Source organism: Castor canadensis, chromosome 5, assembly GCF_047511655.1.
Source record: "Castor canadensis chromosome 5, mCasCan1.hap1v2, whole genome shotgun sequence".
In the NCBI taxonomy this organism is placed as follows: Eukaryota; Metazoa; Chordata; class Mammalia; order Rodentia; family Castoridae; genus Castor; species Castor canadensis.
The window spans coordinates 3,071,972-3,098,860 of record NC_133390.1 but is presented as its reverse complement, the minus strand read 5'-3'; the positions used below and the strand labels follow the sequence as shown (position 1 = coordinate 3,098,860).

The window sequence follows — 26,889 nt, the reverse complement described above, 5'->3', positions numbered from 1 at the left end:
CACACACACACACCACACACACACACCACACACTATACACACACCACACACCACACATACACACACACCACACACTATACACACACCACACACACACCACACACACACCACACACACACACACACCACACACACACCACACACACACACCACACACACACACACCACACACACACACACACACCACACACACACCCACCACACACACACACACACCACACACACCACACACACACACCACACACACACACACCACACACACACCACACACACACACACAAATTGCAGACAGCAGTGAAGAGGAAAATGTGAAAAGCAGCCCAGGAAGAGACACTGAACAGTGGAAAGGAGATACCCTGCAGTCAGGAGATGGAAACCACACCCAGTTTGGAGTTAGTATAAAGCACAACTCAACAGTAACAAGGGCCTCCCACTTGTGTGCAATGGCTTCCTTCTGGAGCAGAGGCCCAGGAGGCCTCAGGGGCAGCCACCAATGCAGGATGCGGGCAACAGACTGGAGAGGCACTGAATGTCTGTCTTGGTGCATCCGGGCATCTTGAAGTGGTCAAAATGCAGGCTTTTTGAAGGAGCATGGTCGTGCTGTGCGGGATGATGGGATGGCTAAGGGGCCACAGCCAAGGCTGGCAAGTGGAAAGTTCTGCAAGCACCAGCAAGCCTCACTGGGAACCAGAGAGCACCAGATGTGCCAGGGACCGTCCCTTCTGAGTGCTGGAGAGATGCCTGAGAAGCAACCTGCAAGATGCCACTAAGTCAGGAGGGTGTCACAGGACATCCCCATGCAGCTGGCAGGCACATGTCAGAAACTAAGAAGACACCTTGGACCTGCCCTTCCTCCTTCAATGTCCCTCCAACTCATTCTAGTGACAGAACTCAGCACTGGCCCAACAGGTGGAGAAGAACATGGGGCCGAGCTGCATGTCACCAAGCAGGGTAAGAGAAGCACCTGGAAGCTAAGAGGCAAGATGCTGACGCCTGGCACAGTGCACAGAGAGATGTGAGACTCTGTGCACTGAAGAAAGGCAGGGGTTGTAACTGTCTGTCTAGAGCTCTATCCATGAAAATATCTTTCCAAAGGAAGACCACAAAAGCAATTCAATGATGGACAGTTTTGTTTTGTCAGTAAATGGCACTGATGGATGTCAAAGGCAATAGAAAGTCTCAGAACTTTCCTAAAAATTAGCTCAGATGACTTGTGGATGTCAATGGGAAACAAAACCATGAAACTTTTAGAAAACCCATCAAAAACTTTGGGAGCTATGACTAGGCAAAGAGTTCTTACTCTTACATCAAAAGCATATCCATTAAAGGGAAATGAGTAACTGGGCAAAATCAAAAGTTTAAATGTTTCCTCTTAAAAAAAGTTCCTGGTTTAAGAGGAAAAACAGAAAAATTATATATGGGAGGAAATATTTGCAATGCACAGATCTGACAAAGAACTTGAATGAAGAATTTTCAAAAGAGTGAAAATTCAATTAGAGACAGCAAAAGAGCTGGGCGCCAGTGGCTCATGCCTGTAATCATAAAAATAGGGCTGGTGGAGTGGCTCAAGGAGAAGGCCGAGTTCAAGCCCCAGTATCACAAAAAAAAAAAAAAAAAGACACGACAGGCATTTCTCTGCAGAGAATGAACAGATGAAATGGTGCACAGATAGATGGCCACCATGGCATCACTCGCCACCAGGGAAACGAAACCGCCACAAGAACACAACACACCTATCAGATAAAAAGTGACACCACCCATGCTGGCAAGGATGCGCCAGCTACTCTGGAAACAGTGTACTTCCTCACAAAAGTACCCCTGCTCAGTACACCACCACTACTTGTGGGGCTTCACCCCAGCGAAAGGAAAAGCCACGTTCACACACACAACAGTCCAAACCTCACAGCCCAAGACCAATGTCACCAGCCACACGTGGCTATGAGCACTTGAAACGTGGCTGACAGAATCCCAGAAATGTGGTTCTAACAATGTACACCGGTTTTATAACAATTAAGACTAAAACCAGTAAAACAGCTCATGAATCAACGAATTTAACATGTTTTTTAAATGCTGAAGTGACTCCTGGGATTTTTATAATTACATATGTGGCTCAGGTCGTCCTTGCACTGAAATCCAGTATTTTCGGGATAAAAGATGCATTGTCTACCAAAAAAAGGAACGATCCACTACAAGTATAACTACATACAAAAGTAAGGCAACCAAAAAAGAAACTGCACACTAATTAATCAAAGAAAAGATGGAGTGGTTTCATGAACTCATTAGTATACACCTCAGAAGGGATGGGGGTCATAGTGAATAAGGAGACGTGACATACCCCAGCATGCACGCACCTAATAGGGTTTAAAAACACGCAAGCCGGGGGAGGGGATAAAGGAGAATGATGGAGGGTGTGAATTTAACTATGATATATCGTTAAGCACTTATGTAAATGTCACAACGTACTCCCAGTAGAGTTAAAAAAAAATTTTAAATGCATGAAACAAAAACTGCTAAGACAATGGACAATTACTCAAACCCACAATTACAGCTAGACAGTTAAGTATCTTTTCAGGAATGGATAGAAGCAAACAAAAACTAAGAAGCTGATAGTGTTCTTCAAGCTGAAGATGGGTAACCCAACCTCACCTGTTTCTGACACTCCAGCTGACAAATGGGACACCCATTCTTCCCAAGTGCGGTACCCAGCGTTACCAAGGTGCAGTACCCACTGAGCGGTTTCCAACATTACCAACTGTGCAGCACCCAGCATGCAGTACCCAGGAAGGCTCTGCAAATAGAAAGGAAATGAAATAGCAAGGTAACCGCAGTGGAATTAAACCAGTTAACAACAAAAGTCTGGGGAAAAGCCCCACATGACATGTTAAAGCACATCTCTGGGTAAGGGATCAAAGAGATTACAAGGGAAATTAGAAAACCCAGTATGTCAGTCAAGGACTCTGGGCTGCACATCTGGGGATGCTGGCACTATCTCCCACTAGGAATGAGTAGGTGTTCCACACCCACCAACAGAATGGACACCTGTAGCACTTTCACACAATGAGCAATGAAGCAGTGAGAAGGAACAACTTGCAACCACGTGGATGGCTCTCACAAGCAGGTTGAGGAAGAGAAGCCAAAGTGACAGAAGGTAAGAGACATCAGGCTGCCCATCAACGTGGGGGGAGAGGCAGTGGCTAGAAGGAACATGAGGGGTTCTCAGCAGTTGGAAATGTCCTATTTCTTGTTAGTACCATTACACACATGTACTCAGTTGGTAAAATTCCAGCTTGTGTATTTCATGCATTTTTTTTTTTAAACAGTAGTGGGGATTGAACCCAGGGCCTTGCACATGCTACCTCTTGAGCCACAGCCTCACGCCTTTTGTTGTATGTTTTGGGTCTTGCTAACTTTGCCTGGGCTGGCCTTGAACTTGTGATCCTTCTGCCTCCACCTTCTGAGTAGCTGGGATTACAGATGTGCATTTTTTATTTGGACCCTATGCATACTCCAATCAAAATGAAAACAAAGAAGTACATACAACTGAATATGGTAACCAGGTTTTTTTAATCAATAAAAGAGTCCAAGGGCTATCCCCAAAAGTAGAACATACAGAAACTAAAAAAAAAGGAAAGATAAAACTTGAAGGGATATAAGAAAAACAAATCTTTCCACAACAGGCCAATGAATGAAACTGCCAAGGGAAGAAACTGCTCTGTGATAGGAAAACGGCCCTAGCAACAAGGCACTGTGGAGGGAAGAGTATGTGTGTGTGTAGGGAGAGGGGGAGGATTTGCTGTTGTTTGAGGCAAAGGGTTTGAGATACAAAACTCATCAAATATGATAGTGTCAGGATCCAAGTCAATTTCTGGGACACCAAGGGGTATGAACATGGACTAGTCCATCAAGGGGACAAAGCTGGATACATGGCCTAGAGGTGTGGAGGGACCAACTGCAGGACCAGACAGGACTCTGGCTGAGCAGGAGGCCACTCCTGGCCCTGGGGCCAGATGAGCCAGAGCCACAGAGAGGAGGTCAGAGGAGGGCTGGCTGCCTGGTCAGAAGATGCATTCTTACAGGAACTGTGGCAGGCTCAGAACCAGAGCAAGGCAGCAACACCCTTCTCTACTGCACTGGCCAAACCCATCTGGCACCCAGGTTAGCATGTCCAGGGGCAAAAGCCAGCAAGGGGACAGTATGAGCTAGTGAAGTCACCCACTCAAGTGTCATGGTGACTTCTGTTAGTGACGAGGGTATAGTCACTGTGGGGAGATATCACGGAAAGCCATGGCCTCTGGGGAGAGAAGTGGAGATGGGATCGGTGGGAGCTGGACAGAGTGGGCCAGGGGAGCCATCAGCTTGGTCAACGCTGTTTGGCCTCTGTCACATAAAAGTAATTTCAAGCAACAACTGGAAAGATGGGTGGTCATCATGGTCCCTCACCTCCAGCCTCTCCTCTGACATTAGGAAAGTGGCTCTCTGGCACCACCATGTGGCCTTGTCAGTAAGCCTCCTAGCCAGACACCAAGTGGCCTTGCATGCCTCTGAGCAAAGCCCTACACTGAGTTCAGGGGTGCACAGCCACATAGGGGCTCCCCCACAACCTGCACCACTGGTAGGGATGGCCTAGACTGAGGACTCAGACTGGCCCACAGGCAACACAGGACAGATGACTGAGGAGAAAGGGGCAAAGTGAACACAGGAAGAACAGATTTTGCTAAAGAAATTAACCAGTTCATTTTTTTTTTTTTTTTGTCCAAGTTGTTTTGGTTCTGGTTTTCTGAGGCAGGCTCTCGCACTGTGAATAAGGTCAAGCAACAGGGGCGTACAGGGTCCCGTAAGGGGCGCTGGAGCCACTGAGCCACTGCTGTCCCACAAAGGTGAGCGGCTGGTCACGCCACAAACAGCGCTGCTTGCAGACCAATGTTAGAATAGTAAGGACTATGAACACTGAGGCTGTGTGGTGCTGATGGCAGCGGAACTTTGCTTCTCTGTGGCCAAGTCATCGCCAACACAGGCAGCTACACTTGTGCTTTTGTGCTTAGGACAGAATCACAGACAGCAGGCAAAAGCTTGGCCCAGCAACTTGCCTGGCACAGCCAGTCTAACCACCAAGAAACATGCCTCCAGACAGCAGCTGCACCTCCCTCCCGAGCAGCACACGCACCAAGGACAGAGACCAGCTCCACGGTTGCTGCAAATGTTCCGGAAAGCTGCAAATCCAGCTGACACCGTTGCTGCCCTGCAGCATGTGTAGAGTTCCCATCAGGACAAAGACTTGCAATGTCACCAATCATCTTCCTGTAAAATGAGGGTCCAGCCAGGACCACATCCTCTCACCTTGCCCCGAAGCAAGGTCCCCTCCCTCCATCCCAGGTTTCTGAAAATGCACGTCACTTCTACACTGGGCAGACACTCGCCACACAGGCTACTAAGCATGTGAACCATGACCAGGCTGCAGAGAAATGGAACACGCAGCCACACCCGTGTTTCAGCGCACCACCTGGACGGCGCACAGTAAGGACATGAAAACATTTGCAGACGGCCCAGGGGCAGCTGAGTTCTAATGTATGGGCCAGGGCATCTCTTCCCAGAAGCTGAAGTTGCTCAAAGATGGCTCCCCTTTCCATGCACACTCACGAGCGAGGCTAATGCACCGCATGGTCTCCCTTCAGCCAGAGAGGACAAGGACACCAGGCAAGAGCCTGCACTCAGCGATGCAAATCATCCTAGAGCCTGGAAAGCAGAGACGGCATGCTGAGCTGGTGGGGACCTAGCTTATGCCCTCTTTCTTCTTGGGCAGCAGTGACAAGGAAGATGAGCAAAAGCAGCCGTGTCTCACGGTGGGGCCGTCATGAGCCGAAGTCAGCAGCTCAGGGCCTCCCGCGCTCTTTTGGCCTGGCCAGGCAGGTCTGATGGGGGGCTCCTCTGCCGCTGCTGCCTCTCCAGCCGCTGCTGCAGCCTCTCCTCCTTCTTCTTCAAGTAAGAGGCCATGTTGTCGAAGGTGGCCTTGTAGAGGCTACGGAAGCCATCCTCTGCCCCCACAGAGCCTGTGACAAGGAGGAGAACAGATGCCAGGTAGGACAGTGACTTGAGACTTGGCCTCTAGCAGCCAAATCCCACCAGCCCAGAACTCAAGAATTCCCACAAGGCTCTCCTGAGAGGGGGAAGGAACTTGGTGACAATCCAGATTGCACTCGGGACCACTCCCATGCTGCCACCTCCCAGATCCATGCCTGGCTGGGCCTGGGGACTTGCTTCAACAGAATGTAGCCAAAGGGAAGGGGCAGACATGGGAAGTGGGGACAAGGGCTGGGCTGCCACCCAGTCAGCACCCTCTTGCTCACTCACAAGAGTGAGACTGGTTGCAGGTTGTGAGCTGTCCTGGGGGAGGCCCACCCAGCAGGAAACTAGGGCAGCAGCCTCAGGCCAATCACCAACACCGAAGCTAGGCCCTCAGTCCACCAGCAACCAGTGCTGACACTGACCACAGACTCCTCCCAGCCCCTGAAGCAGTCACTGATCCAATATTCAAGCTGTGGTGCTGTCCCCCATGCCCTCTCTCACCCCCCCACATCTGCAAGCAAACAGTCCACCTCCTATGCAGAACATCTCAGAAGCAAAGCCAGACTTTGGCCTGAGACTGTGTGAGGTGAGGACCTCAGCAGGACCATGCCAAGAGGCCCCAGAACAATGGCCAAGAGGACAGCACAGTCCAGGCTTCCGGAGTGGTACCTGGAGGTCTCTGGCGCAGCCAGCTGCAGACCCACCTTGAAGTGCTGCTAAAGCAGATCCAGACCAGGCTGTGGAGGCATGGCCTTGTCCCCAGCTCAACCTTCAACCACAAGAGCTTGACAAAGACACTGGGAAGCAGCTGGGGAGTGGGCGCACCCTCACAGAGGACACTCAGACCACAGCTCTGAAACCGAGTCTCGTTCAGATCCTTCTAGACTCCAAGGAGCCCCACTGCTCAAGGGAGTTGACTTTGCAGGGTTTCTCCTGAACACTTTCTCACCTCAGTGGAGGCTGGGTGTAGTCCTGTGAACATTACTGCCTCCCATTTCTGCCCAAAGCACCAATGGACACCAGAGCCTGTACCTCCACTCAGCAGGCACTGTGTCGGTGCCCAGGGCCTCAGGCTAATCAGGACACATGGCTCTCATGGCCTCCCCTTCTCTCTAACCACAGCAGCCAAGTGATTGCCTGCCGAGAAGAGCTCTTTCCCTTTGACAGGCACCTGCTCTAGCCAGGAAGCTCTGCACCTCCACTGCAGCCTCCTGCTGTAAGCTAAATCCCTGCAAGCACCCTGTGCTCCTGCTCTCACCTTCCAACATGGCCCAGTTCCCACGGAGATGACTGGAGAGCCTCTGGGACACAACACTTTCAGGAACAGGCTGCAAACAACAAAGAAGCCTGGATCAGGACTGAAGCCAGCTGCAACACACACCCACAGGTGCTGTGGGAGGCCCAGGGAGGCAAAGGCCAAAGGTCTTGTCCTGACAGAAGCAGAGGCCTCAAGGACATGCCCATCACCTCAGCAGCCTCTCAGGCCTGGCAGGCCACACCACTGTTCAGATAAAGCCCAAAGAGTTCAAAGTTCTTGGTCAGGGGAGGACAGGAGAGTGGGAGCTCACTGAGGGCCAGCAACCCACCTCATCCCCCGCCCAGCAAGGAGGCTGCTGGCCCACAGCACCACGCCTTCCCTAGTCCTGGTCAGGGGCTCCATGTGCTCCCAGCACAAGGTCTGTCAGCTGGGCCTCCGCATGGGAAGGACATCCATGCCAGGCCTGGTACCAGCTTCACCTTCACCACTGAAGAGACGTGGGGCATGGGACGAGGGTCCCAGAAAAGACACATCACTGATGGCAATCCCCTGCCCACAAGAAGCTGCCTGTACCCTAGCAGGGACAGGTTGGTGGCACCTGGCTCCCTTCACCATGCCAGACCTCCAGCCACGGCCCCACAGGACACAGCCCTGGGACTCAGACACAGCCCAGCTGAAGGTGGCTCTGGACAGTGAGAAAACCACAACTTGCCCTGCCAGGCTGATAAGATAGCAGGCCCCAAGCACCAAGATGCTGCAGAGTCTCACCTGCCACTGGCTGCCCACAGGCTTCCACAGCACCAAGGGGGTGTCACGGCAGTCCTGCAGAACCCACAGCCCCTGGGTGTCCTCAAATGCAATGTCCCATACCCGGTGCGAGAAGGTCAGCTGCTGTCTGAACACTAGCTCCTGTCTGCTGGCATGAAGGTGGAAGACGAAGACCACAGGAACACTTTTCAGGAGAGAGGGGACAGTCACTACCACGACCATAGGTTTGCAGTGACATGCCACATACGCTGAGTGTCAGCGCTCAGCCTCTGTCCACACCGACCGAGACACCGAGTCAGAGGGCCTGAGGTGCCCAACCCATGAAATAGCACATTTGCTGTCTGAGTGCCCGAGTTCCAGGGCAACTTTTACACAGCCAGAGCTGACCAGCACAGGCAAAGGGTGAGAGGGTGGCCATGCCACCTGCTAGGCCATGTGCAGAAAACAGAGCTCTAGGCATCTTCTCTCCTCTGCGAACCCGTGCCCTCAGCTTTAAGTCAGCCACGACTGCCTGCCAGGCCAACGAGGACAAAATGCGGAGCACAGAGAGCCCCAGACAGTGCGTGGCACAGAGCAAATGCTCACTTGATGGGCACAGTGGTCAGGCAGGATGCGTCAAGATCCGTTCTGGGTGGAACTGACTGAAGCAGGTCCTCCCACAACTGGCCTGTCAGGCACAAAACCCACGTGGAGGCCACTGCTATGTCAAGTAAAAGAGTTGGGTCAGAAAGAACCCAGCCCTCGTGCAATGAGTGAGAGGTACTGCTGCACAGTACCACTCATGCCCTGGACACAAAGAGGACGTGGCCTGCAGGCTGGAAGGAAGCGAGAGACAACTGCAGCTTACCAATCACACAGAAGCGCCAAGCAGCTCTCCTGGCCCCAGAAAGTGATCCTGGACGCAGCAAGGCCCTGTAAGGAAAAGCAGCTGTGGCAGAGGCCAGACCCTGCCCGTCACACCCACGGCCCCCAGGCAGGGTAAGGAGGGAACAAGGATGTTCTGGAAATCAGTGAGAAGGACTCGCCCCAGCCTCACAACCCTGACAGGCCGAGGCAGATGGCAGAATCCTGCTTGTGGCCCTGGCCTGTGCGATGCCTCCAAAGCCACAAAATGGCAAAAACAAGGAGGGGGAACTGCAGGCTTGGGAAAGAGAGGGCCTCCATCACAACACTAGGACTGTGTTTCCTGGACAGGAAGTGCTAACAATGAAGGAGAGCCAGGCGTGGTGTGTGTGCCCACAGTGGGGCAGGAGGAGCAAGTCTGAGGCCAGCCTGGGCTACATAGGAAGATCCTGTCTCAAAAATAAAAAAGGAAGCTTCCAGAAGTCCCATGAAGTTGGAAGAAAAAGACTGCTAACTGGGTCAGCCCAGGAGAGGACAGAGGCCTACTAAGAAACACAGCTGCCCATCAAGGACGTAATTGAGGCCTGGGCCAGCGGGGAACACTGGGGTGACCCCGCCCCATCCACTGACGAAGCCAAAGCAAGGCTCTTTGCCCAGAGCCACTATTTTCCCCTCACAAGTGTGATTACAGGCCTTTCTGTATGTTAGCTGTTTGAAGGCACTTCCCACATGTGTGCCTAGGCACCTTGAGAGCTGGAGATATAGTACACGATTTCTCCAAGTTCGGAGAAGTCTCACACCAACAACAAAGAAGTGTTCCTGACAGTCAAGTGGCCTCCCCCTCAACCCCAGCGAATGGAGGCTCCCTGACAAGCAGGCTATACCCAAGGTGGCTACCTTGTGGCCCTGAGGGTCCACTGGTTCCAACAGGCTGGCCAGGTCGCAGCAGTGCAGTTGCCGACCGCTCCTGTACTCCCATAGCCGCAGGGTGCTGTCCTAAACACACAGATGACACACGGGTTAGTACAGGGCTCCCAGGAGCAAGAAGGCTCACAAGGGGTAGAGGAGCTCATGACAATGAGCACAGCCAGTGTGGACAGGGAAATTCCCGTGCTGATAGTCAAGCTCATTCTTAGGAATTAAGACTCTCTGTGAAGACAGAGACAAGTCACCAAGAAAAACAGATGACTCCAGAGCACAATGGAAGACTGTCACCTGCTAGGAGGTCAGTCAATGCATGCTGTGCTGGGCCCAGGTGTGCACACACACCAGACCACACACACGTCACACATGCACATACCAGACCACACCCCCACACACACCCCACACGCACCACGTACACACATACTGCATAAGCACAGCACAGACCACATAGCACACATACCACATAAACCATACATGCACACCACATGCACCACACACCACATAGACCACGTGCACCATGCACACACACACACACAGCCCTAAATGAAGTGGTGGCTCTATGATTCAGGGCACAAGCACCACTTGGTGCCACCACTGAGGAACAGGAAGTGAACCACAACCAGGGACAACAGGCCCTCTGCGTGGCTTTCCCCTTGCTGCTGCAGGATTCCAGCAGTACGCAGAGCACAGCACTTACCCCAGAGGAGGACAGAAGGAGCTCGGGGTGACCAGGCACCACAAAGATGCGGCTCACAAACCTAGGGCGAGAGAGATGACGGTCAGTCACCTGGACCCTGAGAGCAGCCTTCCACCCCAAGAGGGAGGCTTCTGTGACCTCCCACAGAACCAACTGGTCCTGGGAGCAGCCTTCCATCCAGGAGGAGAAGCCGGCTCTGAGGACAGTATCATCATTAGAAGGTGATGGCCTCCTGACGGGGGCTGCAGCACTCTTGGGTCCCCCATACTTCAACCTTTATCTTGAGGACAGGCACTGGGCACAGCTGAACTCCCAGCCCTGCCTGCCATAAAGTTCCCAGAGTGTGTGGCACCTCCACCAGCTCCCATGCACCTGCCTTCACTCTACATTGAAGGCTGACCTGGGCCCCGGGGAACCTCAAAGGACAGAGCACAGGGAAATAAGGCAGCTACACTGACCAGCAGCTGAGTCAAACCCTAAGGGTCCTCAATGTGACCCGCCTGCGTATCAGAGATCTGTCTTGGCCAAACCCAGCCAGGCCCAGCCTCTGACAGCACAGGACACAGAGGCAGCCACTGTCCTGGCCAAGCAGGCATCAGGAGTGGCATGCTCTCAGGAACCCCTTGGCAGGCCTGCTGGTCACAAACAAGTCAACCAGTGCCCTGCTTCCCCCAGCTCTAACACAGTGACCTTGAACTGTCACTACGCATGGGCTCCTTTCGTCCCCACCAGCCACTACATCCCACCCATGTGAACCATAGGAACAAGTTAAATATGTTAGCCACCATGGTAAACAGTACAGAAGAGCAGGTAAAAAACTAATTTTACTTTTTACATTAGCAAGGCTCTGGGCTCCATCTCCAATACTGCAAAAAACAAATCAAGTAAAAAAGGGACAAATTTTAATGCTGTTTTACTGAACCCAGTTATGTTCAGCAAGTGACAGCTTTCCAGAGAGGGATGGTTGGAGAGAGCCGTGAGGAAGCAGGAGCACTGAGCAGAAAGCTGAGGGAATGTCTCAGGAAGATCATTCTTGTTAGCAGAACCAGCACATGCAAAGGCCCTGAGGTAGGAGTGCAGGACTGTTGGGGCCAGGAGCAGCAAAGATGGCACTGAGACACAAGCAATGGGGGCAGGGCTAAGGGACCACAGGCCTTTAAAACTGCAGCTGGGATCAGCAGACAATTAAGAGTCAAAATAAACTGCCCACTTATCCTAGGCACAAACTGACTACCAACCTTCTTAAAGGCCCACTTTTGCATTCTTCTCAAGAAAGGAGTAATCTCACAATTGAGTCAAAGCCCTTCAACGGTTTGCACTGCCTGAAATAGTGTTTTAGAGCACTCCAAGCAAGTAAGCTAAGTGTTTCCCTTATGCAAACTGTCATTAGCCTCTAACCCAGGAAGAGCTGTTCTCTTCAGAAATGCCTCCACCTGTGGATCAAAGTCTCACTCCTGCGAGCACAGCAAAGGTGGGGCCTGGCCTTGGGTGGTGGGCATCTAATTCTGACACATGTAATGCCCAAAGGATGCTCGGTACACCAACAAAGCCACCTTCTGCTTGCTAACAGCCAAGACTCTGAATGTCTCTACGCCATCAAAATTCTCCAGAAACAACGTGGAATCTGGGTGAGGAGCAGTACCCAGAGAGGGCGGCTCACGGTACACACACTCCACCGCCAGAGCGTCTGTGGTTCTGAGGGGCAGGGCCAGGGCTACCACACTCTAAAGAGGAGGGCTGACCAGGGGAGAATCGGCTCCTTGGGGCAAAGGGCTTCAGCGTGGCTCTTGGTGCCCCTGCCAGTCTAACATCAGCTCCCGGCACCCTGGACCCACCCTCAGGGTCTTCAGCCCAGGGTTCTCTGGGCTGGGAAGGGGACAGGAGGACCACACTCACTCCGTGTGCCCCAGGCAGAAGGCCTCGATGCTGTGTGGTGCTGCAGCCCAGCTGACCCGAATCTTCTCATCCCTGTCCGCAGTGAGCACGAAGTGGTCATCAGGACTCACGGCCTGCATTAGCAGGGATGAAAGAAAAAGAACCACTCACTCACTGGCTTCTCAGACACACCTGGTGCCACGCACCTCCTGCCTCTCTCGGCGGGAAACTGGCTGGGGGGCAGGAAGGGGACCTCTCTGGGCCAGAGCCACACCTTAGCACATCCAAACCAACTCCTATTCGACCTCCCATACCACTGGGCCACCTCTCTGACAAGTTCTTACACCCAGCAACCACCAAGTCCTGGTGAGGTCCCATCCTATGCCCCTGCCCCAACCCTGTCTCAGTCTGTCCCCGCTCTACCACCTGCGGACTACAGGCCTGGATGTTGGGAGGATTAACAGGTAAGGCCAAAGAGCAGGTGGCACATGGTGGAACTCACAGCACAGCACGGCCAGGAGCGCCGGCCCAGGGCTCTTCCCACCCCTCTGCTAACTGCATCACCAACCGGGGTCCATATGAGGCTGTCCCTCATGTCTGGAATCACACATCGCCCTCCAACTCTCCTGTCTTCATTGCCTCGCTGTCCTACTTACCTGCCTCAATTCTGTCCTGAGGTCTCCCACACTCCTCCCTGGTCCACCCCACCTCTGCCCTGCCTGGGTCTTGGCTGGGGCAGAGCATCCCCCACGTACCACATCTAGCAACATGGACAGGTGCCCAAGCTCGAGCCTGCCGCATCCCTCGGGCTCCAGCACCGAGAAGGAGTAGACATCTCCGGATTTGTCAGCCACCAGGACCCGCTCCTCTGAAGCAGTGAAGGTCAGCGCTGTGCACCTCCTCACCACAGTCCTGAATGGCCAGAGAGATGCCCTGGTGAGTGCCCAGGATCCAGCACAGGGTCCTCACAGACCCTCAGGCCACATACAGATGGTCTCTAACTTAAGACGATTTGATTCACAATTCAAATTCTCTTTTCAGTGGCGAAAAATCGCACACACCCACCGTTTTTCACTTTTACTCCAGCATTCAACAAGTGACATGAAGTATCAACATTATTACAAACAGGCGTGTGATTTTGCCGAGCTGCCACAAATGACAACGCTCTGGGCCAAGTTAAGGAGGGTGAGGTGAAGAGAGGGTGCCCACTGCTTTGGTGTAGAGTGTCTTCCACCCCACAACGCTTCTGAGTTCCGACAGACTTAACAGGCCATGGACCCATCGTGATCCAGGAGTGTCTGCTCTGCCGGCCTGAGTCGTGTACTGCCTAGTGCTCTCTCTCTGGCTACAGAAGAGGGTGCCAAAAAATAACGCCACCCAAAGAACTGAAACAAAGGCAACCTTGGACCTGTTTGACTTCTATAAATTTTTTCTTTAAGAAAACTGATCCAAGCCAGGCATGGTGGCACATACCTGTAAGCCCTGCACTCATAAGGCTGAGGCAGAGGTATCTCAAATTCCAGGTCTGTCTCAAAAAAAGAAAACTGCTCCTAGTAGGTGTTTGAAAACTGTCAGAATAAAATGCTGGGTAAGCCGTTCCTTGATCCCAGCCAGAACCTCTGCTGTGTATTTGAGAGAGACAAGGATAAGCTTCATGAACACTACCTGTGTTCTAGGCCACTGATGGGGACAAGGGTACATGCCACCACCCAGGAAACCCTGCCCTTGACTCCCCCCACCCAGCGGGGCCACCTGGCTGGAGCCCACAGCCTTAGTGACAAGAGCTGCTGGTTCAGCCGCACGGAACCAGGAATCTCATGCCCTGCTGGTGGATGGTGCCACTCTCTTCCACACTTAGCACTGAGCCACACACACAGAGGACAGGACGGCACGAAAGACAGCACTTCACTGCGGAGAGGAAGGTCACTGTGAAACAACAGGGACCACTGCGGATGGGGCAGAGTGGTTGCATTCAATTCAGCACAGTCACAAAATCCTCCTGTGACATGCAGTGTCACATCTGCAAGTTGGTTCAGTAAGGGACTGCCTCATTCGCTCCTCTCCCTTACCCAGGGGTGGGGTTGGGGCCTCGTCTCTCAAGGTATCTTTCCAAGTAGCAAGAGCCAGCTCTACTCTCTGCAGGGAGTGCACAGGCTTCATCCTACACGTGTATGCTGTAACACTGACCCACACGCCCTCTACACTGACCTGCCTCCTGCTTTCCTTTGCCACCTGAGGGCAGGCAGTGCCTACTCTCAATGAAGAACTTCTGCCCAAGCAGAACACACAGTGCCTGGTTTGCTTCCTCTGGATTACCAGATGCAAACCTGAGGCGAAACCTGAAGCCTGAGGAACTGTACCCTCAACACATGCACCACACAGGACAAAGGGCAACAGAAGTTTTGGGGTGACTGCATTCGTCCCTGCCCCTAGCAGCTGGCCCACTCCCCCATTCAGTGGGTGAGAAAAAAGAAAGCGAACAGGCTCTGGGTAGACTGATCCAAATCCTGAATGTTGTAATTTAAACAAAGGGCCGTGGGCACAGACCCAGCATCAGGAACAGATCCAGGGAGAGCCACGTGAGGCACGGGTGTGCACTCCCACACCACACCATGCCACCTAGCTGCACACAGAAACAGCAGCCCTATCTCAGCCCTTTGCTTGCCAGTTGGGGCTTTCAGACTTTCAGGTTCAACTTGCTCCCATGGTGATGACAGGCTGCCACTCAGCTGTAGGGAGGTTTGGGATTAGGGTCTGAAGGAGTAGACAGAATGGGACAGGTTTATCAGACAGAAGACAGTGCGCAAGTCGCCCCCAGCTGAAGGCACCCTGGGGAGCTGAGGCAGTGGCCTCACCAATCCTCAAGACTGTCCCAGATCTCATGGCCCAGACCTCAGCAGAACAGAGTGAGTATCCAGCTCCACAGGGCCCCACAAGGCTGGCCTTGCCTCTGCCGTCTACCAGATTGTCACATGACCCAGCCTAAAAGTTCCCAGACTAGAGGCAGCCCCCAGAGCCACCCTGCAGAGACTTGGGAGGCCAGGCCCTGCAGGGACTGAGGAGACCAGGTACCATGCTTGCTCTAGCCCCCACTCCCCAAACTCACCTTCCCAGAAGCCCAGCACAGAGCAACTCAGGTCTGACTTCTAGTGCTGCCCTTCCAGTGCCACTGCTCCTGTCCTGTGCGTATTTCCTACATAGTGCAATCTTACGTGGAACATTTCCTGTTTATAAACGCATGTCAAAACCGAAGGTACCAAGTCTCAACCCATGTCCTCATCTTGGATTGGGAACCCTGGCCTCAGGTCCAGGGCAGGTGACAGTCTCCAGACTTGCCCAGATCCCAGGCCATCCCATCCTCTGTCTCTTTAAATTGCCACCTGGAACAATTCCATCTTGGCTGCGCCTTACAACCACCACTGTTTGACCGGAAGCAGCACATAACCAAATGACTGCTGGACAGAGGCAAGGTCTGACCCCACCCGTCACATGGACGTCAGCCACAAGTGCACAGAGCTCCCGATACTGGGCTGCACAGTAGACATATAAAGGATGGGGATTCTTCAGGAGAGAGGCTCCATCAGATCCAAAATGGGTCTGTGTCCCCAACCAGTAAAGAGCCACCATGTGCATGGCAGCCTGCACTGTGACCACACCAGCCCTGGCATGCCAGCCAACCGCCCCTCTAGGTGTTCTATCAACACCCATCACAACCCCCACCCTTGCTCCTTCCCCTCCTTTTTCTTGTTCCCAGAATACACTCCCATTAGACTTCACACAAAGAGGACTGAGGACTTTCACCCAGTGCTAAAAATTTTACAAACCCAAAATCCTACAGGAAACATGCTCTCCACTGGGTTGAGTCACCATGAGGAAAAAGCGAAATGACAAAGGTGACCAAGTCCTTTACCCAGTGGCTCAAAGGCAGTAAAGCTGCAGCCAGAGCAGCACAGGCCTCACCATTCCAGGCAGTACTGCACACCCACCCTCACCTCCACCCCCACCCTCTTGCAGAGCCTGGGTTGTGTCCTCTGATGTCCTGACTGCACCTGATCACATCACCTGTCTTCCACACCACCTGGTGCAGATGTTTCCCATACAGATTCATCTCGCTGATACCAACCTAAAATTCAAGAGCAAACTGACAGCACTGACCCTGAAAACCAGAGACACTTCACACCTACATCCTCATAATTCACAAGAGCTTCGACTATTTTGGCAAAAGGAGGCTTTTCACAGTAAAAGTGATGTCAATTCAAGGTGGGCAGCTGGAAGCAACAATGTATTACAACTTGACACATGGGGACACATTTTTAAGTCATTTTCCAGGTTGGGAGCATGGCTCAAGTGGTAGAATGCTGGCCTAGCAAGGATAAGGACCTAATTTCAAACCTCAGTACCACCAAAAAAGAAGTCATTTTCTGGTAATGACCTGTCACTGTCACTGTCCGTGGGAAGGTAGCTGGGAGAGCCTGGTGCACTGCTCAATGCACATCCTTGTTTATTTTTGTAGTAAGTGTCGACACCATGTGCATCTCTGACCTAGCTGACACATGACACCACACACAATGCTTATCACAGATGAAGCAATGTGATGTAACTTCATTTTTAACCCAACTGGAAAGGAGTAGAATGGGCATTCTTGCTTTTCATTTGGATTTGGCTTTTTTACTCTTCTCTTACAAAACATAATAAAAGAAAACTCTAACCTCAGTGAACCCAATATGGCATGAGCCAGCTACAGCTTCCTTGTACTCTCTGTTTACACCTGAGTGTCAAAGGAAGAGAGGAATGCGAGTCCAGGCTGATGGCCAGCTTCCATCAGCTTCCTCCAGCTCAGTGTTCAAACGCTGTGATCCAGCTGCCTCTGAGTGTCGAGGGAAGGGGAGAACCCAGGTCCAGGCTGGACCTGATCCCTGTGCTATTGACATCTATGTCCCACAGTAACCAAAATGATTCAGCCCTCACCCTAGCCAGTAAGTATTGTGGACTGCCAGCACACCTCCTCACACAAGGACATGGTGGCACCGAGAAAAGGCAGCAGCACAAAATGTAGGGTCCACCCCAGAAGTGACAGACAGCTTGAGCAGCTGTCTGAGAGAAAAGTGAGGCCACACACTGCGTCCCTGCCTGAGTCACTATCCCCCAATATCCTGTCTGGCCTCCATGCTTTCAACTATGCCACACACACACCTCCCCTTACCTAAAGCCCTGACACTCTCAGGTTACAGGCTCACACCTGGCTCCTGCCAGGTCCTGGGCTGGAGGAGCACTGTGTAGCAAATGGACAACTCTGTGGCCATAGCACCAACACTGCGGCTAAGAGAGCCACCGCAGGGCCCACCGCCTTTCCAAGCCTACTGGCCTGGAAATGACTACCTAACTCTGCACCAGAGAACATGGGGGAGAATAAGGCTCTACCACGCTCACAGGCTGTCGGGAGTCAGCTAATACACAAAAGTACTGGAATCGGTGTCTGGCTGTCGGGTTAGTGCTTATCACTAACCTAACTGTCCTCTCCAGGTCAATGGCTTGTTACTATGATTACTGTCACTACTGCTACCAACATGCAAGTACAAGGTGTGCATATGACATCTTAATGATTCAACATTAGCATTTCATACCTGACACTCAGACATTGCCATGGTTTTGTACGGAAAAGAATCAGACGCTTACTGTCATCAGTTAAAGCAAAATAGCTGCCAGACTTGGAGAAGGTGGACGCCAGAATCATGTCACTCCCCTTGTCCACAGGCTGTCCGTTCTCCCTGAAAGAGAGGAGGGAAACCATGAGGCCTTTCCTGTGGAAAGAAGGAAGGGAGGGAGGGAGACTGCTTTCCTCATTGCCAGCCTCTTCAATTCCTAACCTACCCAGGGAAGGCAGAAAATATTAAGAGTTAATCTCACATACCAGAATTAAGGTGACTTGAGGAAGCTCAGAAAACTGTTCTAATTCTACAAGATTAGAACCTAACTAAACCTAACTAAGCAGAGTCTCTCAGTGACCATGCCAGATCCAACGAGCTGGGCTGTCAGGGCCCTCCAAGATCATGTGGCCTACGCCTTCATGGAATGGACTAATGTGAGGCAAGAGGCAGGGATCAAATCGTATTTCAAAGTAATAACAGAACAAACTGAGCCACAGACCAATGATACCAAAGACAGCGCTCAGCACTATACAAAACAATCACACACTCTGCTTTCCTTGTCTTTCAATTAGCTGAAAAGAATTTCCCATCCCTGCCTTCAGTGCATTTTAAATGTTCACTATTATCTCAAGGAAACAGTAAGACAGTTAATTACTGGCAGAAACTGAAGGTATTTGGAAAAGTCCTAAATACTCTTCCTACCTGAACTGAAAATTACTTCCATGTTTCTTTCCTGAGGAGGAACTTAGTTTAGCCACACAAAGGGGTAAAAGAAATTAAGAAATCAGAAAGACAATTATTTTCAGGCTCCGGTGTCCTATCACTCTAACTGTAAGCCCTCCCCCTGCACAGGCTCCCGGTCCCCTTACCCTTTACTTTCTTGCGACTTCTTCTCTGCAGTGCTGCAATCATATGTGAAGAGACTGTCATCATCACTAAGGGAGAAAACAAGAAGGAGCACTTTGTTAACAAAAATGCAGCTCTGTTTGTTTTACCTTTGGAACAGAAATATTTGTACACTAATTCAATTATAGGTCTTATCCATGCCAAGAAAGAAAAATGTTTTGGTATAGTATTTCAAAGGAAAGCTAAAGAGCTGTTCTAATACTGTACCTGCATATATGCTTAATCTATTCAGATATGCCATATACACCCAGCATGGTTCTTTACACACACACAAAACAGCAAAATGAAAGAAAACCCAACAGAAATTAATATACCATTCAGGCACTACAAAACCAACACATCGATTATAAGAAGAAATTACCTTCTGATATTTGGGATTTTTGCACCTAAATTATTTATTTATTTATTTATTTTTGGGGGGGTGGTACTGGGGTTTGAACTCAGGGCCTTATGCTTACTAGGCAGGTGCACTTGAGCCACTCTGCTACACTGCACCCAAATTTAAAACAGCCATTAGGTGTTCAGAAAAATATCTCACCTCCTGGAAAAAACCCCATACGGGAATTACCCATTCTCCCCATCAGTCCCTACGCCCTATTCAGATTATCCCACCCACCCCTGGTACTAGAAGGTACCCAGTACATACAGAGCCTTAAAGGGACACCACTCAAAGGCTCTTCCCACCAAGCACTACACTGCAGAAAAAAAAAGCCATCCTCCACGTCAGAAACTGCCAACCACTAGAGTTCCTCCAAAGACAGACTGCAGGAAGCAGATCACGTCTAACAGACCCTTGGCTCACAACTACAAGTACTAAGGGCTGTAAGTCTCAAACAAAACAATCTGGAACACAATACAAGTCTGAGGATGAAAACTCTGTTCACTCTAGATTTAACCTTGAATACGCTGTATAAAGTTCACTTAACAGACACGTCATCTGTTTTAAGTATCAACGAAACAAAACCATCTGGGCAAGGAAACAAGTGGCCAAAACCGACCACGACTCGTGTCCCCAGGTTCCTTGATCAAGACTATTCCGTCAACAAACGTTTACTGACAAAAATCCTGAGTCTTGTCCAATCACTGGGGACACACTAAGGAAGGAGAGGGAATTACAGAAAGCAAAAGCAGGGCCGCGAATAGAACCACTGGGGAACAGCGGAGGGGGACCCGCGCCGCTAGACCCGCGGGGCGGCCAGCGCCGCCCACGTGACCGGTCTGCCCGACGCCGCGCAGACGCTGCACGGTCCGGAAGTCCGGAGCCTGACAGCCGGAGGGCGCCATAGCCTCGAGGGACGGGCAGGTAGCAAAGGGCCCATGCGCCACACTGGACCCGCGGCGGGCCACGGGCCACGGGCTCGTGGGCGGGGCCGCCCTCCGGTCTCCCCTTAGAGACGGAGATCGGCCTCCAGGATTCCCGCTGCGTCCCCAGTCTATGCCTCTCACCTGCTGGCAGTGGAGCTGACCAAGAAGCGGCTGCCGCCCCGCACTACCAGCGCCTGTCCGCACAACGCCAGCCCAGCGGAGCTCGCCATGTGCCCGCCCTCCGCGCAACCATCCACGTGAGCCGCCCAGAGCCTCTTCCGGTTGGCGCAGGGCAGTGACGTCACGGCACTACCGCCCAATAGCGCCAGGAGCTGGGACCCAGCCTTGCACACGCCGGAACTTCCGGAGATATTTACCCGTCCACCCACCACCGTAGGTTTCCATGTAGGTGTGGCTTTCTGCCTGGAATCTGTCTTGTCCTGTGGTCGTATTATCCATCCTTGAGCAAATGCCACCCAGACCTAATCACTCCCGCGGCATATCAAGTTCTAGCATTTATTAGAGCAAGACTTTTCCTTCAAGACTTTTTCTTCCTTCTCCCAGACTTCCTCCCATCCTCCACTTCCCACACTGCCTGAACTGTTCATGGACATTTTTTCCCCTTCCATGTAAACATTATGCAATAAGATTATCAGGTTCCCAAAAAAAAAGAAGAACCCTGCTGGGTTATTGATTAGAATGTAACTGAATGATTAGGCTATTTGTGACGAAAATTAACACGGTTACAGTATTTAGTGTTGCTGGAATGGACGATGCTCCAGGGAGGAGGTCTCCAAAAGGGAGGCCCTTAGATACCGAATTCGTGATGTTGTTGCAAAAAAAAGAATATTAGCACACACCGAGGTGGAGACCAAGAAGTTTGTTGGTGAAGCAAAGGAAAGATAGAAAGATAGTAACCAGCCCGACATGGTGCGGCCACATCTGATAGCAGGTGCAATGAGTACTCTAACATCAGGGTATTTATAGTGAAAAAGTGGGTTGAGGGTTTGTTTGAATTCACTTAGGAAAAGTGCCCCCCTTTGTTCTGACACCTGGTATAAGCAGTTGCTTTTGATGTTATGCTGTCTTATCAATTAGGCCCAAGATTTCAAGATTTACCTGCTCATTAAATTTGTCAGTATGACAGATGTTTGAGCATCATTTTAAACAAAGGGTGCGTCCTGCCAGATGTTGACTTCAAGACAGGTGTCCATCCATGCGGTATTTTTCTTTGTAGACACTTTTTGTCCCAGAGGAGTTATTTTCCTAGGTGTTTTCCCCAGGATCATTCTTTAAGATATCCTTGCTCAGTTCTCAAGAGTGCACTAATTATTTTGGAACAAGCGGGCAAAGTAAGAGGAAGAGAACTGGTTTTTTTCCCTTTTTCTTTTTTTTTTTTTTTTTAGTAAATGTTGCGGCTTGTTGAGGGAGTGTGAAGTTTAAAGCAAAGACAATAGTGCCTATATGCTTTTAATTAAGCTATCTATTAATACAGTGTTTATCTCTGAATTCCTGGCTACCGTTTCCCATGCCTTAATTTCCCTGACCTATCCTGCCTCATTTAGGAGCACCTTTTCTCTTCATTTACTATCTTCCCCTTCCTGTCTTCCAATAAAATTTTATTATTTTGTCCCTTAAAGGCATACACAAGTTTTTTTAATGTATTTTTACCAAAAAATATGAGGGCTTACTCATCTAATGGAATCCTTTGATAATTACATTTTCTGTTTGTTCCTGGTGTCTAGAAGTACAGTTTCTATTTTGTAAATGGCACACCCAGCAGTTTTGTTGAATTCTTTAATGAATTCTGTACTGTTTCTAACTGTTCTTAGGGGCCACCATGCTGGTGTTTCCCAGGCAGCCAATCAGGGGCCGCCCGGCTGGGTTTGGCCAATAGGACGCGAAGGTCTGGGGCGGGGCGGGGCGGGGGCGGGGCATGGCGAGCGGGGGAAGAAAAGAAATAGGTTTTTTCTCCATCCCCAGGGGGCTGGTGGCTTCCCGCCGTTGCTAATCTCTGGGTTGCCTTGCTGCCTTCTGGCTTCTCAACTCCTCCATCATGGTGTGCTCTGGTTTGAATGTCGCCACCAAAACTCATATGGAAATTTAATCCCAATTATGAGGTATAAGACATTGGGGCATGGGACAACTAAGAGTGAAGGCAGTCACGAGGGATTAACGCATCCGTGCAATTAACCGACTAATGGGGCCGCAAGGGAAGGCAGGTTGGCTCCATCTCAGAGTCGCCCCTCTCATCTTTGCTGCCATGCACTGCCTTAGGACTCTGCCGAGTCCCCACCAGCAACCAGGCTGTCAGTAGATGCATCCTTTCCTCCTCAGACTTCCCACACTGCCAAAAATGAACCTTTAGTCTTTATAAATTATCCAGTCTGTGTAACTCCGTTACAGCAACAGATAGTGAACTAAAATACCAATTCCTTGCACTAAATTCCCTGTTGTGAACACCTGGCAAGGGCTTCTGTTTTCCTAGCTAGCTGGCTGCTGCATCCACCCAGACCCTGTCCAAAATCTTCTCCCTCAAAGCAAAGCCACTGCACACAGTCCTCTCCAATGAGATGAAAACAGGGGTCACTGGATGGAACTTTTTTTTTTTTTAATGGTGTCAGAGGTGCTTAAACTTCTTTTGCTGAAAAGCACTGACTCCTTACTCAGGCCAATGAATTAACTAAAAACAGGAGAAGCTTGACATCCCTGCCTCCATTTTGTATCTGTCTCTGCTCTAAGCCATTCTCTCTGCAGTCATTTTGTGATCAATTTAGATTCCAGAAAGGACAGAACTGATAACCTCTTTATGACAAGGGACTGAAGCTTCCCATAAGGAACAGTGGAGCCCTGCAGGACAGACCACCCTCCAAATGAGAACAATGACCGGTAATGAAGAGGCTGCATCCTGGAGCAGGAGCAGTCATCTCATCAGAAACAAGACTGCCCCCCTCAAGTGATGACAGTGATGACACCTTCTCTGGAACCCCCCTGCGAACCCTTGTACTAAGATAATGGTCAACCAGAACATACCTGTGACTGAATGTTTGTCTTGTTTTGTCTACTTAAACCTATAATTCATGTCTGCATCCTGAAGATGGCTGAAGAGGCGCTGAGTGCTCACTCTGTCTCTTTTCATGGGCTGCCTCAAGCCGTGTAATAAACCTCCTTTCTCTGCCTTCACCACACCTCTTTATTTGGCATTTAGAGGCGAGTGGCTGGACCTGGCATGTGGAATACCAGGAGTTTTGGGCCTTGGGTCCAAAACTCTGGTTTCAGTGCTGGGGTTTGAACTCAGGGCTTCATGCTTGCAAAGCAGGTCCTCTACCACTTGAGCCACACCTCCAGTCCACTTGTTCTGGTTAATTTGGAGATGCGGTCTCACAAATTATTTGCTTGGGCTAGCCTCAAACCTCAGTTCTCCCTATCTGAGCCTCCCAAGTAGCTAGGACTACAGCCACCAGTGCCTGGCTTGCATGAGACATCTGACACTTTGCTTTCCTTGGAAAAAGAGACAGACTCAGGTGTCATGAGCCCTTTCCCACTCTTTCTTCCTGCCTGAAGTGCCAGCGTGAGACTGCAGCATCAGCCTACCACCCTAAAGTGCGGGGGTTGAGGACAAAGCCATGTGCTAATGACAGCTGAGCAGAAAGATAGGAGGAGCCCAAATCAATAGCCAGTGGGTCATCACACACCAGCCCTGGGCAGCCAGCTCTTGGGGTTGTAGTGTAGAACAAAGGAGCCCTCCTTGTCCACCCCAGTACGTTATTTTCTGTTCCCTGATACCAAACACATTCTCTGTGCATCGAGTTATGATAAAATCACTGATAAAGAACACCAATTTCAGGCTGGTGGAGAGGCTCAAGCAGTAAGAGCATATGCCTAGCAAGTGTGAGGCCCTGAGTTCAAACCCCAGCACTGCACAGAATTAACTGCTTTGTTTCTTCCCTTGTGACCTTTTCCTTCCCTGTTTTCCTTTGTCTTCTTTTTTTTTTTATTAGCTATGAACACAAACTTATCATTCACCAAATTTGGGGCGTTGTTTTTTCAAGTATTTTCCTCTCATCTTTCCCCTCTCCTTCTGGGACTATAAATAAATACGTATTAGACCTTTCAACATTGTCCCACTGGTGCCTGAAAACCTCTTTTTCCTCCAATCCTCTTTCTCTCTGTTCTTCGGAATTGTGTTTCTCTGAATCTGCCTTCAAGCTAACTGACTCTTCTGCCATTCCCAAGTTCCTGTTAAACTCAACCAGTGAGCTTATTTTAGACACTGTATTTTTCAGATCTAGAATTTCCATTTGCTCATTTTTTAAAAAAATAAGTTTTTATTTATCTACTGAGACTTCTCATGTTTGTTATTGTAAGCAAAATTTTCTGTACATCCTTTAACTGAGTTTAATATCAGTCTTAAAATCCTTGTCTGCAAGAAGCCAGCATCTGCCAGGCACTGGTGGCTCACACCTATAATCCTAGCTATGTAGGAGGCAGAGATCAGAAGGATTGCAGTTCGAAGCCAACCCAGGCAAATGGTTTGCCAGACCCTATCTTGAAAAAATCCAACACAAAAATGGACTGGTGGAGTGGCTCAAGTGGTAGAGCACCTGCCTTGCAATTGTTGAAGTCCTGAATTCAAACCCAGTATTACCACATCCCCAAAAAAGAATCCAGTATCTCACTGGCTATGATAAATTTTGTGTCAGTCTGGACTAAGGGATACCTAGATACCAGGTAAAACATTGTTTCCAAGTGTGCTCATGAAGATGTTTCTGGAAGAGATTTAAAGGGGCAGAAGAAGGCAGAATTCTCTCTGAGCTGGGACACCCATCTTCTCCTACCTTCAAGCCCAAGTTCATTTACTCACCATTTGAACAGAGGTCCAATGAATCAAGGACAATTTGTTGGAGCAAGGAAAAAGATTCACTTGGAATGCCAGTGAAATAAGATGGTGGCAGAAATGACCATTTAACTCGGCATAAGATTCAAGCTCCTTTTATCCTCAGGCAGGGGAATGAAGTGGGGATTATCTTAAGAAAGGATTGATGACTGGAGATTTTTGTTCTGGACTGGGACATTGTGAAATCTGGTACACAGGTAATCACAAGATTGTGGTACCCCTGTAAATCTTTTTTGTTGTTATTTTTAGTGGTGCTGGGGTGTGAAGTCAAGGCCTCCCACTTGTTGGGCAGGTGCTTTACCACTTGAGCCATGCCCTCAGCTCTTTTTTTTGCATTAGTTATTTTTCAGATAATGATTTATGGTTTTGTCTGGTGCCAGCCTGAACCTCCTACCCACAACTCACAAATAGTTGGGATTATAGATGTTTAACACCATACCTGGCTTGTTTGTTAAGATGGGATTTCAAAAACTTTTTCTTCAACCACAATCTTCCCAACCTCTACTTCCCACATAGCTGGGATTACAGGTGTGTACCACCATGCCCATAAATCTTGAAACTAAGATATCTTGTGTCATCAGTCCTGTTTCAGTCACCCACTTGAACAGGCCCAAGTAAAGAGTCTGTGGTTTTGATAAAAGTGGCCTCAAGCTCCTAAAAGTAACCTAGGCCACCATCATCATCATAACCCACACATCCAAGCTGTTATCTACAGCAAAGCCAGTGGCAGGTTAATAAATGCTGCTTGGCTGCATGGCCTCCAAGATTAGTGATCGTTAAAGTCTGTCAACTGGGCCAGGCATGTAGCTCAGTGATTTAGTGTTTGTCTAGCATGCACAAGGCCCTAGGTTCAACCCCCAGTACCATCAAAACTTCCTAAAGCTCATCAACTAAAGGTAAGTGAGGCTACAGAGCTTATTTAGGTTTTCCCTCAGTGACAATTGGGGCTCCTGGTTCTCTGCCTTTTGGACCCAAACTTAAACTTACACTGGATTCTCCCTGCGATTCTCAGACTGAGTCACACCACCAGCTTTCCTGGTTCTCCAGCCTGCAGATGGCAGATGGTGGGACTTGACCTCATGACTGCGTGAGTCAATTCCTAGGATGAATCCCCTCTTGTCTTATATGTATGTTATCTGTGCACCCATCTCATTGTCCTGCTTCTCTGCAGAACTGCGTTACATGGGTCAAATCATGGAAAACTTGATCATCATGGTAAATAAGGTGTATAAAGGTTTCTATCACACTGAACCTGGTTGCAACTCTGTGCTTCTGTCCAGTGACTTCCTCCTGATGCATCCAGGTGCATCAGATGCACCTCTCTCCCACTGTGTCAGGTTGTCCTTTAATCGTCCTAGGATTTGTGCATTTCAATGGCACATTTTTCATTTCTAGAGTAGTATCTCCTTGGCTTTTTCCCAGATCTCTCTGATTTTTTAATAGTCCCTCAATATTTGTGCTTTTTATTTCCACATATTTAATCACTTTAAACAAACTTACTTTACATTCTTTACTGGCTATTTTGATAGGCCCATTTATGTTTCTGAGACTTCTTCTGGCTCTTGGTCATGGTTGCCTCTCTCCTGTGTGCTAGGAAACGTTGCACTTAAAATTCATGTATTTCCTGGGTTCTTATCTGTGGAAATTCCAAGGCCTGAATTGAAGGTGGATTTTTCCATTCATGTCTGCAGGGCATTTCTGAGTGT

At 50.1% G+C, this 26,889-nt stretch overlaps 1 protein-coding gene across 5 annotated transcripts; it reads right to left on the bottom strand.

The window, feature by feature from the left end:
• Positions 1 to 247: 247 nt before the first annotated feature.
• On the bottom strand, positions 248 to 20,580 carry Wdr4 (WDR4 tRNA N7-guanosine methyltransferase non-catalytic subunit). 5 transcript variants are annotated; one of them, XR_012447834.1, is made up of 12 exons: positions 20,428 to 20,580; positions 18,945 to 19,010; positions 18,052 to 18,195; positions 13,183 to 13,339; positions 12,449 to 12,561; positions 10,553 to 10,613; positions 9,829 to 9,927; positions 8,936 to 9,000; positions 8,089 to 8,272; positions 7,321 to 7,390; positions 5,637 to 6,046; positions 248 to 2,787 (listed from the first exon to the last, which is right to left on the bottom strand). XR_012447834.1 is itself a non-coding variant. In XM_020152552.2 (12 exons), the coding sequence occupies exons 1-11, from the start codon at positions 20,514 to 20,516 to the stop codon at positions 5,862 to 5,864; spliced, it is 1,233 nt and encodes a 410-aa protein (XP_020008141.1). In that variant the 5' UTR covers positions 20,517 to 20,580; the 3' UTR covers positions 248 to 2,787; positions 5,839 to 5,861. The 5 variants fall into 5 exon arrangements, 4 of the variants coding, with proteins under 4 accessions (XP_020008141.1, XP_020008152.1, XP_020008146.1 ...); XM_020152552.2 differs by having other exon boundaries at positions 5,839 to 6,046; XM_020152563.2 differs by lacking the exon at positions 248 to 2,787 and having other exon boundaries at positions 3,545 to 6,046.
• Between the last annotated feature and the right edge of the window lie 6,309 nt (positions 20,581 to 26,889).

Bases quoted from the DNA above. Each gene is read 5' to 3' on its own strand.
- Wdr4 (XM_020152552.2), bottom strand. From the start codon at position 20,516: ATGGCGAGCTCCGCTGGGCTGGCGTTGTGCGGACAGGCGCTGGTAGTG. The intron at 19,011-20,427 runs GTGAGAGGCATA...TTTCTCCCTTAG, and splicing joins GTCAGCTCCACTGCCAGCAG to TGATGATGACAGTCTCTTCA. The intron at 9,928-10,552 runs GTAAGTGCTGTG...CTGTGTGTTTAG, and splicing joins TCCTTCTGTCCTCCTCTGGG to GACAGCACCCTGCGGCTATG.